Source organism: Cynocephalus volans, chromosome 9 (genome assembly GCF_027409185.1).
Source record: "Cynocephalus volans isolate mCynVol1 chromosome 9, mCynVol1.pri, whole genome shotgun sequence".
Taxonomy (NCBI): domain Eukaryota; kingdom Metazoa; phylum Chordata; class Mammalia; order Dermoptera; family Cynocephalidae; genus Cynocephalus; species Cynocephalus volans.
The window spans coordinates 98,055,108-98,071,289 of record NC_084468.1 but is presented as its reverse complement, the minus strand read 5'-3'; the positions used below and the strand labels follow the sequence as shown (position 1 = coordinate 98,071,289).

Genomic DNA, 16,182 nt, shown 5'->3' with positions numbered 1-16,182 from the left:
CTGTACTAACACTGGAGAAAGCTCTTTTCAAGTGCCTACTGAATTACCAAATCTAGTTCCTGAGGCCATTTGTGCTAAAAATAAATAGGAAAGTTACGGTTGGGGCCAAATCTCCAAGACATAAATCAGTTTCAATAGTGTGATAAGGTGGGGAGTGGGCGAGTACAGAATGTGGTTTCTTTATAAGTGAGTTACACTCTGCCATTGAAAATCTTATTTCAAACATGCTCCACAACTTTGAGGATTAAAACTGCTTTGGAAACTTGGGAACAGAGCCAGAAAGCATAAATCAGAGTTCTAGGAAGGCTTACCTACATCTGTGCTTGACCCTATCCAGCTCTCAAGACATGCCCTGATGATGGTTTGTCTTGATGTCTTTTAATGCCCCATCTGATGGACTTATTAGCTTAAATGTTGGTCTAAGCAGTTTATATGTACAAAATTTTGTGGATTTCTTACTCTTAGCTTTAAGTAATAGGCTTTTCTGTCAATCATTTGTTCACCTATTCCTAATACTGCCAAGCATTTTTTGGGCCCTGGACATACTATTAATTAAGTCAACTACAGCTTTATAAAAATTGAAGACATGAATCTCATGATAGAAGCTAGGCAACACAACAGACCAAAGGCTGTACATCCCGGCCCCCACTATTTTTAGCCATCTTGACCAATGAGTTTATGATTTAAATTAGTCATTGTCATGATGTGCTCTGAAGAATGGGGTTTTGGAAGTGAGTCAGGTAACATGGAGGGTGAGGTGAGAAAAGATAGAGTCTATAGTAGATGCTGTGTTGTGCTGCTCAAATCCTACCTTCAGAACTGAAGGATTTATTTTGATAGCTGCTGGGAGTGCTAGATGACAGTCCTTCTCTGGGAATTGCTTTTGGCTGAAGACAACTCTGAAGGACCATTCTAACTTCAGAGCAACCCATTTGGTTGCTTAGAAGTTTTTGTGACTGTATTGGTTAACTCCCTCTGCCCAATTCTGCTTCTCTTATTTCCCTCACAGGTGCTGATCCCAGAGCACTCCCTAATAACCTTTCTGCATGCAAATTTTTTTTGAGTCTGCTTCCCAAGGAATTTAACCTACAGTAAAATCAACCAGAGTAGCTCTACTTTTATATCATTTTTATACAGTCATGCATCTCTTAATGAGAGCGATATGTTCTGAGAAACATGACTTTAACCAATTTTGTCATTGTGCAAACATCACAGAGTGTACTTACACAATTTTAGATGGTATAGCTTACTACACACCTCAGCTATATGGCATAGCCATTGTAATCTTATGGGACCACCATCATCACATATGTGGTCTGTCATTTATGGAAATGCCTTTTTGCAGGACATGACTGTATATACTTGCATATTGGATATTCATATATGATTTTACTTAAAACAAACAAAACTAAAAACCTTTGTCAGCACCATGTTCAGCCAGTGAGTGAACCGGCCATCCCTATATAGGATCCGAACCCGTGGCCTTGGTGTTATCAGCACCACACTCTACCAAGTGAGCCACGGGCTGGCCCCAAAAAACTAAAAACCTTTGAAAGCACTGGTCTAACAATTAAACAAATGGTTCACCTTATATGAAAAATCATTATGATGTGCAAGACCAATTTATTTAAGTTCATCATTCCAAACCAACATGCATGAAGTGTGTTTTCCCTTTGTAATTGTTTCTTCTTAACTTTTATTTATATATTGCATTTACACATAAACTCTTGTGCCTTTTAAAACATATAAAATAATAAAATAATGGACTATTTTTAATATTACATACCCAAAGCCATAAAAACATATTAACAGAAGCAACCATGACAAACCAAAAAAAAAAGAAAAAAGGGGGGGGGGGGAGATTCTGTAGATGGCACATATTCTCAAATATGGATAGAGTTTTTACATATCCCCCTACTCTCAGAAAAATCATTCTTTTTAAGCGTTTGTCTTAAATAAACTATGCTATTAGTCAGTATATTGTATATAGGATTTTCAGTCTTCCATTTTGAAAATAGCCCACATTAAAAATATACCATCAACTACCCTTTGAAATGCAGTGGAAAATCAATAACAAAAAGAGTCCAGGGTCCTGATACAAGTCACTGAATTCTGTGGTGCTTTGGAAAACTGGCAAGGAAATTCCCAATTAATTAAGTTGATAAAAGGTTAAATGATAAAACTTTAATTGCTGAAAGATAACTCATTTAATAAGCATATGAATGACTGTTCTAGGTCTTTAGCAGGCTTCTGCATATCCTATTCAATAGTTCTACCTTACATAATATAGTCAAGACAACAGAAAGAAGAAATACAGCTTAGAGGCAAAGGTTGATCTTTTTTAAAAAATACTATTTATTATAAGCATATTATTATTATAAATCATGATATTTTCTTTATGCCCTTTACCCAACCTATCCCTCCCCAAGAGGCAGAGGTTGATCTTGATCTTGGTTTTCCTACTTCTCCATTGCCTGGAAAGCCAAAGACATGTCAGGTCTGGGAATTCTGCTCCAGCAATAGGAATAAGGAAAGTAGAAAAGCTCTATTTATCCTCAGGTGTGTTGTTGCTTTGGCAATATCCAAAGTTGATGTGGCAGCAATTAACTGATAAGTAGAACATACTATAGGGAGTCAGAAGAGACACTCAGAATGCAGGGTTATAAAAGAATATTACTATTTATTAGAAGGAATAACAAAGTACTTTATATACATGTTATTTACCAAATATGGTCTGGGCTACTAGGGCATTCTAGTAGCGAATTTATTCTGGAGTCTAAAACACCAAGCTTAGATACTTGAGAATTCCTTCTCACAGCTTCAGAGTTTTTTTAAAATATTAAAATTTAGTAGATAAAAGTCTATTGAAAAATACTGGAAAAACATGATATTTTGGTAGCATGAGTGACCATATGTATTGTAAAATATTTCTGGAGAAATAGTGAATTAACCAAGCACAACAATGAAAATACATTTTCTCCTAAGAAATGTAAGTGTATTGTAGCAATACTGCATATGTATGCAAATAACAGCAATATTCTTCCATAATAAGTGAATAAGCTTTATGAATTATAAGTATACATCAATCCACTCTTTGTGTACAATAAGTAAATAAGTATATTTTTAGAATCAAAGAACTCTAAAGTACAACCAACTCTAGATCTTCTTTGTTAGTGTAAAATAGAGAGATCATGAATAAATGAAGTTGATTCATTCATTTGACAAATATTTTAAGCACCTATTATGTGCCAGATATTGTGTTAGGCACTGGTAATGCAATTATGGACATGACAGTCTTTGCCCTTGTGAAACCTGCTTTTAGCGGAAGAAGCTGACAAATAAGCTATTATAATTCCTGTGGTTTGTATGTCCCCTCCCAAATTCATGTTACATAATTCCCAATGCAATGGTATTGGTGGGATCCTTTAGGAGGTAATGAATAAATGAGTCTGCCCTTATAAATGGATTAGTGCCATTATTGAGGGAGTAGGTTAGTTATCATGAGATTGGGCTCCTGATAAAAAGATGAAGTTCGGCCTCCATTTCTCTGTCTCACACTCTTGCTTGCCCTTCTGCTTTTCCACCATGGAATAATGCAGCAAGAAGGCCCTCCACCAGATATGGGCCCCTTGTCCTTGGACTTTCCAACCTCCAGAACTGTAAAAAATAAATCTTTGTTCATTATAAATTACCCAGTCTTAGGTATTCTTTTATGGCAACACAAAATAAACTAAGACAACAATATAGCATGGGAAGTGCTGATAGGGGAAGTACAGGGTTCTGTATAATGAGGAACCAAGCACATAATGGCATGCCAAAACTGGATTTAAAGGAGTCAGAGAAGTTTTCCTGGAGGACATGATGTCTAAGTTGAGGCTTTAAGGCTGTTGACCAGTCTCGTGGGCAGGGGTTAAGGAAGATGGTAAAGCTTGCATAAAATTCTGGAAGTGGGAAAGCATGTCTCTTTCAAGGAACTGAAAAAAAAGCTCAGTATAGCTGAGTCTTGGAAAGGGAAGATGGTAATAAGTAGAGATGAGGTATGCAAGAACCAGTTCATGAAGGGCCTTGTAAAACACATGAAAGTGCAAGGACTTTATCATAATGGCAACAGGAACAAGATACCACCAGAAAGATTTAGCTCAAGGAGATCAGTCATGTTTTAGAAAGATTACTGAAACTATAAAGTGGAAAATGAAGGCAGGGAGACCAATTAGGATTCTGATATAGCATTCCAGATGAGATGATAGGGTACAACCTAAGTTAGTGATGCTGGTAATGAAGAGAAGCAGAAAAATTAAAGACATTTTTGGAATAAAATACATAGGACCTGGTAATTGGTTATATGTGGGCAGTGCAGGGGAGACAGGAGTCAAGGACATCATCTACGATTCCTACTTAAGCAGCTGGGGAGAGGATTGTGTCATTTTCTGAGATGGGAAACATAGGAAGAAAAGATTTGGGAGAAGGAGGCTGAGCTCCTTTTTTGGACATGCTGAATTTGAGGTACTATGGGTAGCCAAGTGGAAATAATGGAAAAGCAATTGAATGTATGAATTTTATATTCTGTACACTGCTCTGGACTAGAGGTGCAGTCTGGGGAGCTGTTGGTATGCAAATGGTAACTGAAGCCATGGGAGTGGTAAAGTTTTGCTGAGGCAATGTGTGGAGTAATGAGCAAGCAGGCTGTTGGACTAAACCCGAAGGAACACCAAAAATTAAGTGCTGGGCAGAGAAATAGGAGTTACAAAAGACTGCAAGTCCACCAATAATCCTGAAGTAATAATTTGTATATTAGTTTATATTCTTGGCCAAATCTATTACTAGAGGTATTAATGGGTATGAAGGTCTTATTTGATTTTTTTCTTCTTCCTTTACCTTGTAAAGCCATAAATTGGTAATGAAAGCATTTTAAATAACCTGAAATCAATACACATTTGTAAAATAACTGTTAAAATACAATCCACAAACCAAATGGCCCTTAATTGCTCAATACCTAGCTTTGACTATTTTGAGCTTTCTGTATTACAAGAGACCTTTATTTATGCTATAATTTGCCTCTATCAGTTCAGTTTCTCCTTTCCTAATCACCTGGATAGTCTTTAATAGATTTGCAGCTCAGTGACAGCCCAGAGAGATTTTCTCTTATTAAACATGTGATTAAATAGAGAAATGTTCAGAAGGCAACGATGGTCCTCAATTTCCACATGGAAAAGACCCAAATACAGTTTCGGATGGGTTGATGGAGATTTACCTCATGTGCTTTCTTTTATTTCACAAACGTGTTATTTTTCTTTCCTTTTATATAAGTAGGAGTGGAAATGGGAATGTGGCCTCCACAATGCTAATCAGTGGTGTGCTGATGTATATTTAAAAACTGGCTCTCTGGGAAAAATAAAAAGCCCCAATTTGTAGTGTTTGCCAATTTTAGTAGTATAAATACTCCCACTACTACCAATTTCAAGCTACCAACTTGATGTCACTGAAGGCAGAAAAAATGTATACAGTTGACTTTATAAGCCAGTGCAAGTTGGTTCTGGCACAATACTGGATTAAGAATGATCTGACAGGTAGCCAGGAATAGGAAAATAAATTGTACATGACAGCTTAAGATATGAAAGAACTAAATTCTACAAAATACTGAGTTTTCACTTTAACGAAAATTGGTTTACTAATTTACAGTCAGTTTATTAGTAGATCTTGACCTTTTTCTCTTGAATTGAGGGCTGGCAGTATGAGTGATGTATACATTAATAATCTAATAACCTTAGCATTGTAACTTCTATTTCTTTATTCATAAGCAATAATAGTTTCTAAAATTGGCTTGTATCTGAGATTGAAATGATCGAGAATCATTTTCAACCTAATTGCTCATATTATGAACCAAAGAAATGATCAGTTTCATTTCAGGATATCATATAATCTGCATTCTAACATATTTCATAAAAAAATTTTTATCTCTGTCAAATAAGCAAAGTTTGTTTTTCTGATATCAAAGCAAAAGATTTGATGGTATTCTGCACTAACCAATAATATATGTAGAAAGAATAGCAGCAAAATATCTCCTCATTTCTTTATGTAATTTAATACATACCCTATTAATACCAGTGTGCAGAAGCATAGTATTGACAGTATACCAAATAATTACTATTAAAATTTATTTTAAAAATATTTTCAACAGTAGGCGCTGGTGAAACCAGAGCTGTTATTTTGTACACTGTATCTATTTTGCATTCCAAAGGGAAATTAAAATTCCTGGTAGCATTAGAAAAGAATGTACTTATTAATATTTTATGCAAATGTACACAATCTCATGACTTTTATTGAAAACCTAGGAATTCTACTGGGTACAAATGAAAACACCTTTTCAAACAACTTGCACTTCCACTGAGTTCATAAAGGTTACTATAAAAATATTGCAAACCCAATATAAACACAATGATATAGTACAAAGTATTTTGTTTTTTAAAATTCACATTTTAAAAGGCCTGTATTTATACAAATGAACAACACTTTTTAGTGCCTCCTGGCTGGTATTTTTATTTAGGATTATCTGGTTTTAGAAATCTAAGTTAAAAGTTTTTCATTATTTTCTACTTCAAAATGGAAAGACACCAAGAAAACACAGAATAAACAGGATTGAGTAACAACTTTACAAATTGGAATAGTAAACACTCTACATGCTTTAGTCATTGCCTTACCGGAGATAAAAGTGCCCCTTGGCCCCATTTTCCTCAAGTATTTCACTTGAATTCTTAGATAATTATCTTAACTATCTCTTTTTTGTTTATATAGATAGTCTTTGAGACAAAAGGGTAAAGATTTTAGGTTCTATAACAAAACCCAAAATATCACTGAAGCCATTTTTCATTTTCAAACTGTGTTTGAAAGAAATGCTTATTTCAATAGAAGACTCCAAAGTGCTGAATTAGGACACATTAATAACATGGTTAGCCAATTACTAACTCAGCTTTTGCTTTAGAAGAATATTACTACAATTGGATGTTAAGTTCTAAGTTTAAGCATTTGGTTTTATACTGTAGTACTGTACTTTCTAACACAGATATCAAAGAAAAATTATCTGATTTTTTTTCTTAAAATAACAGTAAAATGTAAATCAAAATTTTTTGGGGGGAAGAATCCATACCAAGATAGGAAATACATTGTTTTAAGTCTTAGAATAATTTTTATAAAAGAACTATAAAATTATAAATTTCTGAAAAAAATACACTGAAAATGTCTTTCTAGGAAAAAATATGCAACTTGTCAGATACAAGAAAATATAGCATTACCATAGGGTGCAGTCAAGTAGGCTTACGAAATTTTAAAAACTCACAAAAGTAATTAGCACCAAAACCTAGTCTAAAACTTCAAATGATGTACTGAAGAAATTCCAGGCCCAAGTGTTACATTATAAAAAAGTTATATTTAACCTGGGAACTTTCCCAGTAAATAATAAATATATTTGTTTCAATCTTTAGAAAACATGCTAGCTTTACCGATTTTTACCACAATATTAAGGTAGTGTATGGTTATTATCATTTACCTTGGTTTGGGATGAACAGGAACAATAGAAATAGACATTTGAATACTTCCCAAATAACGTGGGATTATTTGATGGGGGTAGGTAGGGAGCATCTTTCCAATTAACCTATTTTTTTAGCTTGTTTCATCCTTTTTCTTCTAAAATGTTTTATTGGAACTCATTACAAGAACTATATTGCTTGATTTGAATTTCATATCCCATTATTTTCCCTGCTGACTTTGTGGTGGTGGTAGTTAAGATTTGGCACGGGGATAGAGGTATCTAAGGGGTGCACAGATCAAAGAAATGAAACAAGAGTTTCGAATAAGCTAATCTATACTCAAAACATATGTTCAACCCTGTTATAATAGAGTTGAATTTAAACAACATCCACTTATAAATTTAATTACAAAACAGCCAGCACACAATTTGAACAAGGCAAACTTTTGCTGCTTTCAAAAAAGTAAAGTATATAACTTCATCAATTACATATATGGCTACCAAATATCAAACAATGACATTCAGCCATGTTTTTACTGTTGCACATAAATAATGACAAGGCAAAGAACAGCAACTAGTCCAAGGGCTTGTAGACCAAGGAACCACAGCATAACCCAAAAGAAAATGACTATTACTGGTTCCACAATTCGCTCTCCAAAATACATCCTTGTGAAGCCCATGTCGATGAGGCTTTTGTTCAGTTCACCAAAAAGTGTTCCCAACTTTTTGTAGTCATCTCCAATAGGCTCACCAGTGTGGTTTTGTGATTCTTCATTATCCTTAAAAAAAAAAAAAAAAAAAAAAGACAAAACAAAACATGAACATAAATTGAGAAATATGTAAAGGTCTTTAAGAATAACCACTATCTTATACTTCTTTGTCTCCCAAAGTACTGGGTATATTTCTGATAATCATTTAATAAATACTTGTTAACTTACTACAATGGGAATGTTCCTTTTGATTGACATATGGAACAACTGTATCTGTACCCACCTTTCAAGAATTAGTGAAATTCTTGGACTCAATGTTGACCCCTCACTACCAGAACACTGGTTTACAGGATAAAGGAAAGAGCTGATTCATTTCCATTCATTTTTTAGTTTCCTGGAATTGCACAAACATGGCTGCTTAAATGAAGGATCATGTTTATACAGTCTCTTGTCAGTGATCATGATTTCAGAACAACCTTTTCTGCCACCATCCTTTTTTATGAGGCAGGACCCCTGGTTGCTGTCCTGGTAAGCTTGTTTTCAGACCATTCCTTTGACACCCAAAATTGAGCCTCAGCTGACTGAAGCTGTTACTGTGGAGCAATTCTCAGCCATTATTGCTATGCGTTTTTATCTTAGCCCTTGCTAAGTAGACCTCAGTGTAGGCCCTTGCATAGTTTCCTGTCCAAATTCTACAAATGTCCTAAATGCCTCATTAATCTTATTAGGAGAAACAAATAGTTTTAAAATAGGAATAATTTTTAACAATAAGGCCAGGTCAATCTAGGATGCAGAAAATGTCCATGTGTACCCAATTATACACACTAAAAAATATCTGTTATTTCTATTATCTCCTAGTCTTATTACAATTAAGACCATCATGCCAGTTATTAAGCTACTGTTCCTCAGCTTCAAACCCACCCTTTGGAATTCTGCAAACATTTCTGGCTCCCTATTAGGCTCTGCCAATAGAGGGACCAGAAAGACACTGCACAGGTGGAGAAGGAAGAAGAGATTTGCTGTTTGCTTTGGATGGGTTTCTTGATCTTGTTAGTCTCATTCTAGCAACAATTCACTCTGGCAGTAGTTCCTTCCAGTAGCAGCAGCTGATTGCAATTTGGGGGTTTTCTGACACAGAACCAATCTCAATGTGCCTTCTTGTGACATTAACTCTAATTCATGGGTGTGCCTTTCTCAGATATTTGTTTCTCAGGTCTATGGGGTTCCTCCTTGGAACTCAGTGACTCGGTCACCAGGTAAGCAGTGACTCATTTTTTAAACTCTGAGTTTCATCTCCATTGCAGCCTTTTCTCAATCTTCTTAGTTTTAGTAATTCCATCTCTTTGCTTTGCTGCCCCAGTCCTAGGAGTGGTGGCTGCTTCTGGCAATTGCTATCTCTGTGATATTTTAGTGCACTGATCTTTAAGCTTTAGCATACGTTAGAATCCTTTGCAGGGCTGATTAAAGCACAGATTGCTGGTCCCACTACCAGGGTTTCTGATTCAGTAAATAAGGGGTGAGGCTTGTCTGAGAATTTGCATCCCTAACAAATTTCCAGGTGGTGCTTATGATGCTAGTCTGGTGACCATCCTTTGAAAATCATTGCCTTAGTTGGAAGACCGCTTAAGAGGCCTTGATGTTTCCACTCACCCTCTCTTTAGCACCATAAGAAGAACCTGCTCTGAACAGCCCTCTAGTCCTAGGATAGGAGACAAGTGGAACAGAATTGCCCCACCCAACCCATAGCCATGTCATGAGAAGCTGAGCTATCCAGCCACTACAACTTGAAGCAAAAAAGCTCAGTGGAGCCCAGACTAGATCTGTTACACTCAGCTGACATCCAAAAATATGAACAACAATAAATGATTGTTATTTTAAGCCAGTGAATTTGGGGTGATTTGTTACTCAAGCTACCCAATACAGAAACTGATACCTGGAAGTGAGGTGAAACCATGCTAAAAAACCAAATATGTGGCATTGCCTCTGGATAGGCAGGAGCTGAGGACATTGTAATAGGAGGCTAAAGAATGGCAAGGAAACTGTTATGGAAGATGTGGTCTATCACCGAACAAAATCCCTTAGAATTCCCCGAGTGATAGGAGTGCTTTTGGTTATTCATAATGAACCCCTTTGATAACAACTGAGTTTATGCTAATGAGATGACTTAAGGCAGGGCTCCTAGACAGCGTCAGGATGGGACCAACCACCAGAAAGACCAAGTGATTAACAGATTGGAAGGTTGAAGCTTTCAGCCCCACCAGGAAAGGGGATAGGGACTGGACACTAAGCTCTATAAAAACTCTTGAACAACAAGATATGATAAGCTTCCAGGCGGCTGAACAGTTGGAGGTGCTGGGAGGTTGGCAAGCCCAGAGAGAGCATGGAAGCTCCATGCCCCTTCCCCCATACTTGCCCTATCCATCTCTTCATCTGTATCCTTTGTAATATTCCTTATAATAAACTGGTAAACTTAAAAAAAAAATCACTGCCTTAGTAATTTTCTTTCTTTTCCATTCTCCAATACCTAATTAACAATTATTTATATTAAATTATCTTTGTTAAGATAATTGATATAGGACTCTCTCCTCACTAGAAACTAGTACAGTCACAGAAGAAAAACTATGTCATGTAAATGACCTAATTATAATTTATTAAATATAATTTTTTAAGGAGTCATGAATCAAATAATTATAGAACACCTACTTGCTCATAGTTGGTGCAAGACAGAGAATTACTCATATGTTTTTTAAAAAAAGCCTTTAGATAAAGGGTTTCATATATTAACAAGTAGGTAAGTATTAAATACCATTAAATATGCTGTCTAGGTCAAAAGAAAGCAAGTTAATTATCTTAAAAAGGGAATGTCACAAAAATCACCTGCCACAAAGAGCCAATGAATTTGAGGAAGTCTTAAGGCATTCTTTAAACACCCGAATCAAACTTACATTCCTTTAGTAGGAAATCAAACCTTGATCATTTCAGTCATCAACAATAACTAAAATATTTTTTTCATTTTAAAAATGAGGGCTATATAAAGCCTATACAGTCTTATTTTCTATTTTACATATACATTTTAAAATACATCTTTAAGGGAAGAGAGAGTGAAAAAAATTTAATTTTTACTTCAAGTAGTCAGACAAAATGATTTTCAAAATGACTTTAAGAAGTGGGCTTTTCCCATATACTAGTAATTTATGTAGAGCACAGAGTACCATATGGGCTTGATGAGGTAGTGGAAAAATGAGACTCAATGGGGCATCAATTGTTAAATCTGTATCATGTTTAAGCCAGAATTACTTTTGAGCTATACTTATACATAATTTCTAAAATTACTTTGGATTTTCATTTCTGTCTATCAGAAAAAGAGTGGGAAAACTAAACAAAATACTGTAGAGTTATCTAGGGAGTTCAGATCCAGGCTACAACACTTAAACTAGTTAAGTGACCTCGACCAAATTATTTCATCTTCCTGAGACGCAAGTTTTCTATTCCATAAAATGGATTTATATGATTCTTTATTGATATCATTAGTTTTCTCTTAAATTATAATTTATTTGTTAATATTGCCTTTTAAAAAAATTGATATCTAAATTATTTTTTCCTTCACTGATGTGCTGTCATTGGGTCAATTTTATGTTTCTCAGCTTCCTCTACTTTGTGTCTTCAACGATAAAATCACATTTAAAAAAAACAAACTTGTTCTTGACTGACAGTAAGCCCTTCTTTTCTTCAGGGTAGAACTTGAAGAGTCCTTGATTTAGTTTGTAATTCTTCTGGTCCCCTATCCCTCTACTCCTCCAGTATTTAGCATTGCTGATATTGTTTCTGGCCTCTTTTTTTTTCCATTTTTTTTGGAAAGTTCTTTTTAATTGTTTATTTTTTACTCTTTCTAATTTCTTGTAATCTATGCACTCACTGTACTTTGGGGTTTTTTTGTTGATACTGAAGCTTTTTATGACTTTTTTTTCAGTATTTTTGTGGTTTTACTATAAAGAAAGTATACTAATCTGATATGGTAGACACTCTCTGAAGATTTACTATGAATTCTTTGAAAAATGAATTAAATCCACAAATGCATGTGAGTGTTTCAAAAGAATAAGTTGGTGTTGCAACATTTAAATCAAAATAGGGAATTAGTTTAACTCACAGAGACCAGGTAAGGAGACAGCAATGATCAGATCATTTCAGATCTTGGGAACAGCTGATGGGATCGAGACTGGAAAGGGAAGACCAAGTAAAGACGGGTCTGGGCAAGCTGTGGCTGTTACAGACTTCTTTTTTTTTTTATTACTATAAAAAAATTTCAAGCACACACAAAATTAGAGAAAATAGCATAATGACCCCTATATATCTGTCAACCATATTTAATAATTACTAAAATCTTGCCGCCTTACTGCAGTACTTCTTAATCTGGGCAATCTAATGGAGAGGAAAAAAGAAAAAAAAAAATCACTAGAAGAATGCCTAAGAGTAACAAACATCAAAGCTATCCAGCAATGAACTGGATGGGTGGTGGTGGGGGGGGTGTTCAATCTCATTACAGTATTTTCTGTATCTAGGTTATCGCTTCAAATACCACAGTTTTAAAGGGTATAAACAGTGGTGTGCTGGTAAATGTTTAACAATAGGCTTTTGGGGAGCTGGGGGGAAAATCCCTGATTTGCAGTGTTTGCCAATTCTGCAGTGTTTTCTAATTTCTGTAGTATTAGTACTCCCACTGTGGCCAATTTCAAACTAAACAGCCAGCACCAGAACTCACAAGGTTCCTGAAAATTTCACAACTGGCTCTTCAGGTCTAGTAGGAGCCAGCACCAGCACTCCACTGTTGGAACACTGTTGAAATAAGTTGAGATAAAGAGGATCTGCATGACTATAATCAATAAGTTTGATCCTTCCCTTCTTTCCTTCAATTGGTGCATTTTTATGTCTTTTTTTTAAGTGTACAAAATTGACAAGTTGGGATAGTTAAGTAGAATTACTTCATTATAAATATATTGAAATCAGAAAAACTGTATTTAAAGAGAAATATATTATGACTTGAGTAGTAGATGTGGTTAGATAGAATGAAATGAGTGTAGTGACTAAGCTAGATCAAAAAGCCAGAAACCTTAGGCATTCTTCACCCTCTCCCTCTTCCACATGCCCACATCCAGCTCATCACCATATCCTCTTTTTTTTTTTTTTTTTTTTTTACCTTTTAAATACTTCCTTAAGGTGTGTACCATTCCATCGACTGCTATAATCCTAAAACAACCCACTAACTTCTCTTGCTTTGACTAATAGTTTCCTAACACTGTTCTTGCATACATTCATTATCTCCCCTATAAGCTATATACTACACTGCAGACATAGTGAATTATGAACTGCAGATCCAATCACACCACCTCCACCCTGCTTTTAGGATCAAAGCCAAAATGTTTAACATGATCTATGAGGCCTTACTTAGTTTGGCTTCTATCTACATCTCTGGCCCCATTCTGTCATCAGCCCTCATCTGTTTCAGCCACACAGGTCTTCTTTCACCTTCTTGAATAGGCCTACTCTTGCCTGCCATAGGGATTTGCACATGCTGTTTTCTCTGCCTGAAACACTCTTTCCTCTCTCCTTTGCTTAATTAAGTCATACCCTTTTAGTCTCGGCTTAAGCCTCAGCTTGGTCTCATAGCACCAGATAATGCTTGCTTTCTTTTCATTTAACATTTCTTTGTGTTGGGAAGATTCAAAATCCTCTCTTCTAGCTAATTGAAAGTATACAATAAATTGTTGCTAATTATAGTTACCCTACAGTACTACAGAACACTAGATCGTATTCCTCCTATCTAGCTGTAATTTTATATCCATTAACCAACATCTCACTATCCCCACTACTCTTCCCAGCCTCTGGTAACCATTATTCTACTCTATATTTCTATGTGATCACCTTTCTTAGCTTCCACGTATGAGTGAGAACATGCGGTATTTCTCTTTCTGGGTCCTGGCTTATTTCACGTAACATAATGTACTCCAAGCTCACCCACGTTGCCACAAATGACAGGATTTCATTTTTTACAGCTGAACAGTACATATATTTGTGTATATATACCATTGTGTATATATATCACATTTTCTTTATCCATTCATCTATTGATGAACTCTTGGGTTGATTCCATATCTTGGCTATTGTGAATAGCAGTGCAATAAACATGGGAGTGCAAATATCTCTTTGACATACTGATTTCCTAGTAGTGGGATTGCTGGGCCATATGGTAGTACTATTTTTAGTTTTTTGAGGAACCTTCATACTATTTTCCATAATGGCTGTACTAATTTACATTCCCACCAACAGTGTATGAGTTCCCCTTTCTCTGCATCCTTACCAGAATCTGTTATTTTCTGTCTTTTCAAATAATAGCCATTTTAACTGGGGTGAGATGATCTCATTGTGGTTTTAATTTGTATTTGCCTTATGATTAGCGGTGTTGAGTATTTTTTCCTATACCTGTTGGCCATTCGTATGTCTTCTTTTGAGAAATGTCTGCTCAAGTCATGTTAGCCATTTTAAAATCACATTATTTGTTTTTTTGCTGTTGAGGTGTTTGACTTCCTTGTACATTCTGAATATTGATCCCCTGTTGGATTAATAGTTTGCAAATATTTTCTCCCATTTTTCAGGTTGTCTCTTCTCTCTATTGATTGTTGGCTCTGCTGTGCAGAAGCTTTTTAGTTTGACATAATCCACTTTCTCTATTTTTGCTTTTGTTGCCTTTTTTTGGAGGTCTTCTCCAAAAAGTCATTGCCCAGAACAATGTCCTAAAGTGTTTCCCTACATTTTCTTCTAGTAGTTTCATAGCTTTGGGTCTTACATTTAAGTCTTACATTTTGAGTTGATTTTTGTATATAGTTAGATAGGGGTCTAGTTTCATTCTTCTTCAAATGGATATCCAGTTTTTCTAGAACCTTTATTGAAGAGACTGTCTTTTTCCCAATGTATATTCTTGGTGCCTTTGTTAGAATCAGTTGGCTGTAAATATGTAGCTTTCTTTTTGGGTTCTCTATTCTCTTCCATTGGTCTATGTGTCTGTTTTTATGCCAGTACCATGCTGCTTTGGTAGCTTTGTAGTAAATTTTGATGTTAGGTAGTGCGATGCCTCCAGCTTTGTTCCTTTTGCTCAGGATTGCTTTGGCTACTTGAGTTCTTTTGTGGCTCCATATGAATTTTAGGATTTTTTTTCTATTTTGATAGGAATTACATTGAATCTGTAGATCTCTTTTGGTAGTACAGTCATTTTCACAATATTAAATATTTCAGTCCATTGACATGAGGTGCCTTTCCATTTCTTTGTGTCTTCCTCAATTTCTTTCATCAGTGTTTTATAGTTTTCCTTGTAGAGATCTTCTACCTCCTTGGTTAGATTTATTTCTAGTTTTTTTATTTCTTTGGTAGCTATTGTAAATGGGATTGCTTTCTTGATTTCTTTTTCAGCTAGCTCATTGTTGGTGTATAGAAATGCTACTTATTTTTATATGTTAATTTTGTAGCCTGCAACTTTACTGAATCCATTTATTAGTTCTGAGTTTTCTGGTGCAGCTTTTTATATGATAAGATCATGTCATCTGCAAACAGGCACAATTTGACTTCCTCCTTTCCAATTTGGATACCCTTATCTTTCTCTTTCCTACTTGCTCTGGCTAGACCTTCCAGTACTATGTTGAATAATGGTGGTGAGAATGGGCATCCTTGTCCTGTTCCAGTTATTAGATGAAAAGCTTTCAGCATTTCCTCATTCAGTATATTAGCTGTGGGTTTGACATATATGGCCACTACTGTGTTAAGGTACATTCCTTCTTTTCCTAATTTGTTGAGTGTTTTGAATCATGAAGGGATGTTGAATTTTATCAAATACCTTTTCTGCATCTATTGAGGTGATCATATGGTTTTTGTCCTTCAATCTGTTGATGTGATGTACCATGT

At 35.4% G+C, this 16,182-nt stretch overlaps 1 protein-coding gene across 1 annotated transcript in view; it reads right to left on the bottom strand.

The window, feature by feature from the left end:
* Window positions 1–6,138: 6,138 nt before the first annotated feature.
* FAM241A (family with sequence similarity 241 member A) overlaps window positions 6,139–16,182 on the bottom strand; it is a 37,318-nt gene continuing 27,274 nt past the window's right edge. Inside the window, exon 2 of the mRNA XM_063108267.1 lies at window positions 6,139–8,301. Within this exon, the coding sequence (XP_062964337.1) occupies window positions 8,056–8,301 (246 nt within the window). The 3' untranslated portion in view covers window positions 6,139–8,055. The remainder of the gene's footprint in view (window positions 8,302–16,182) is intronic.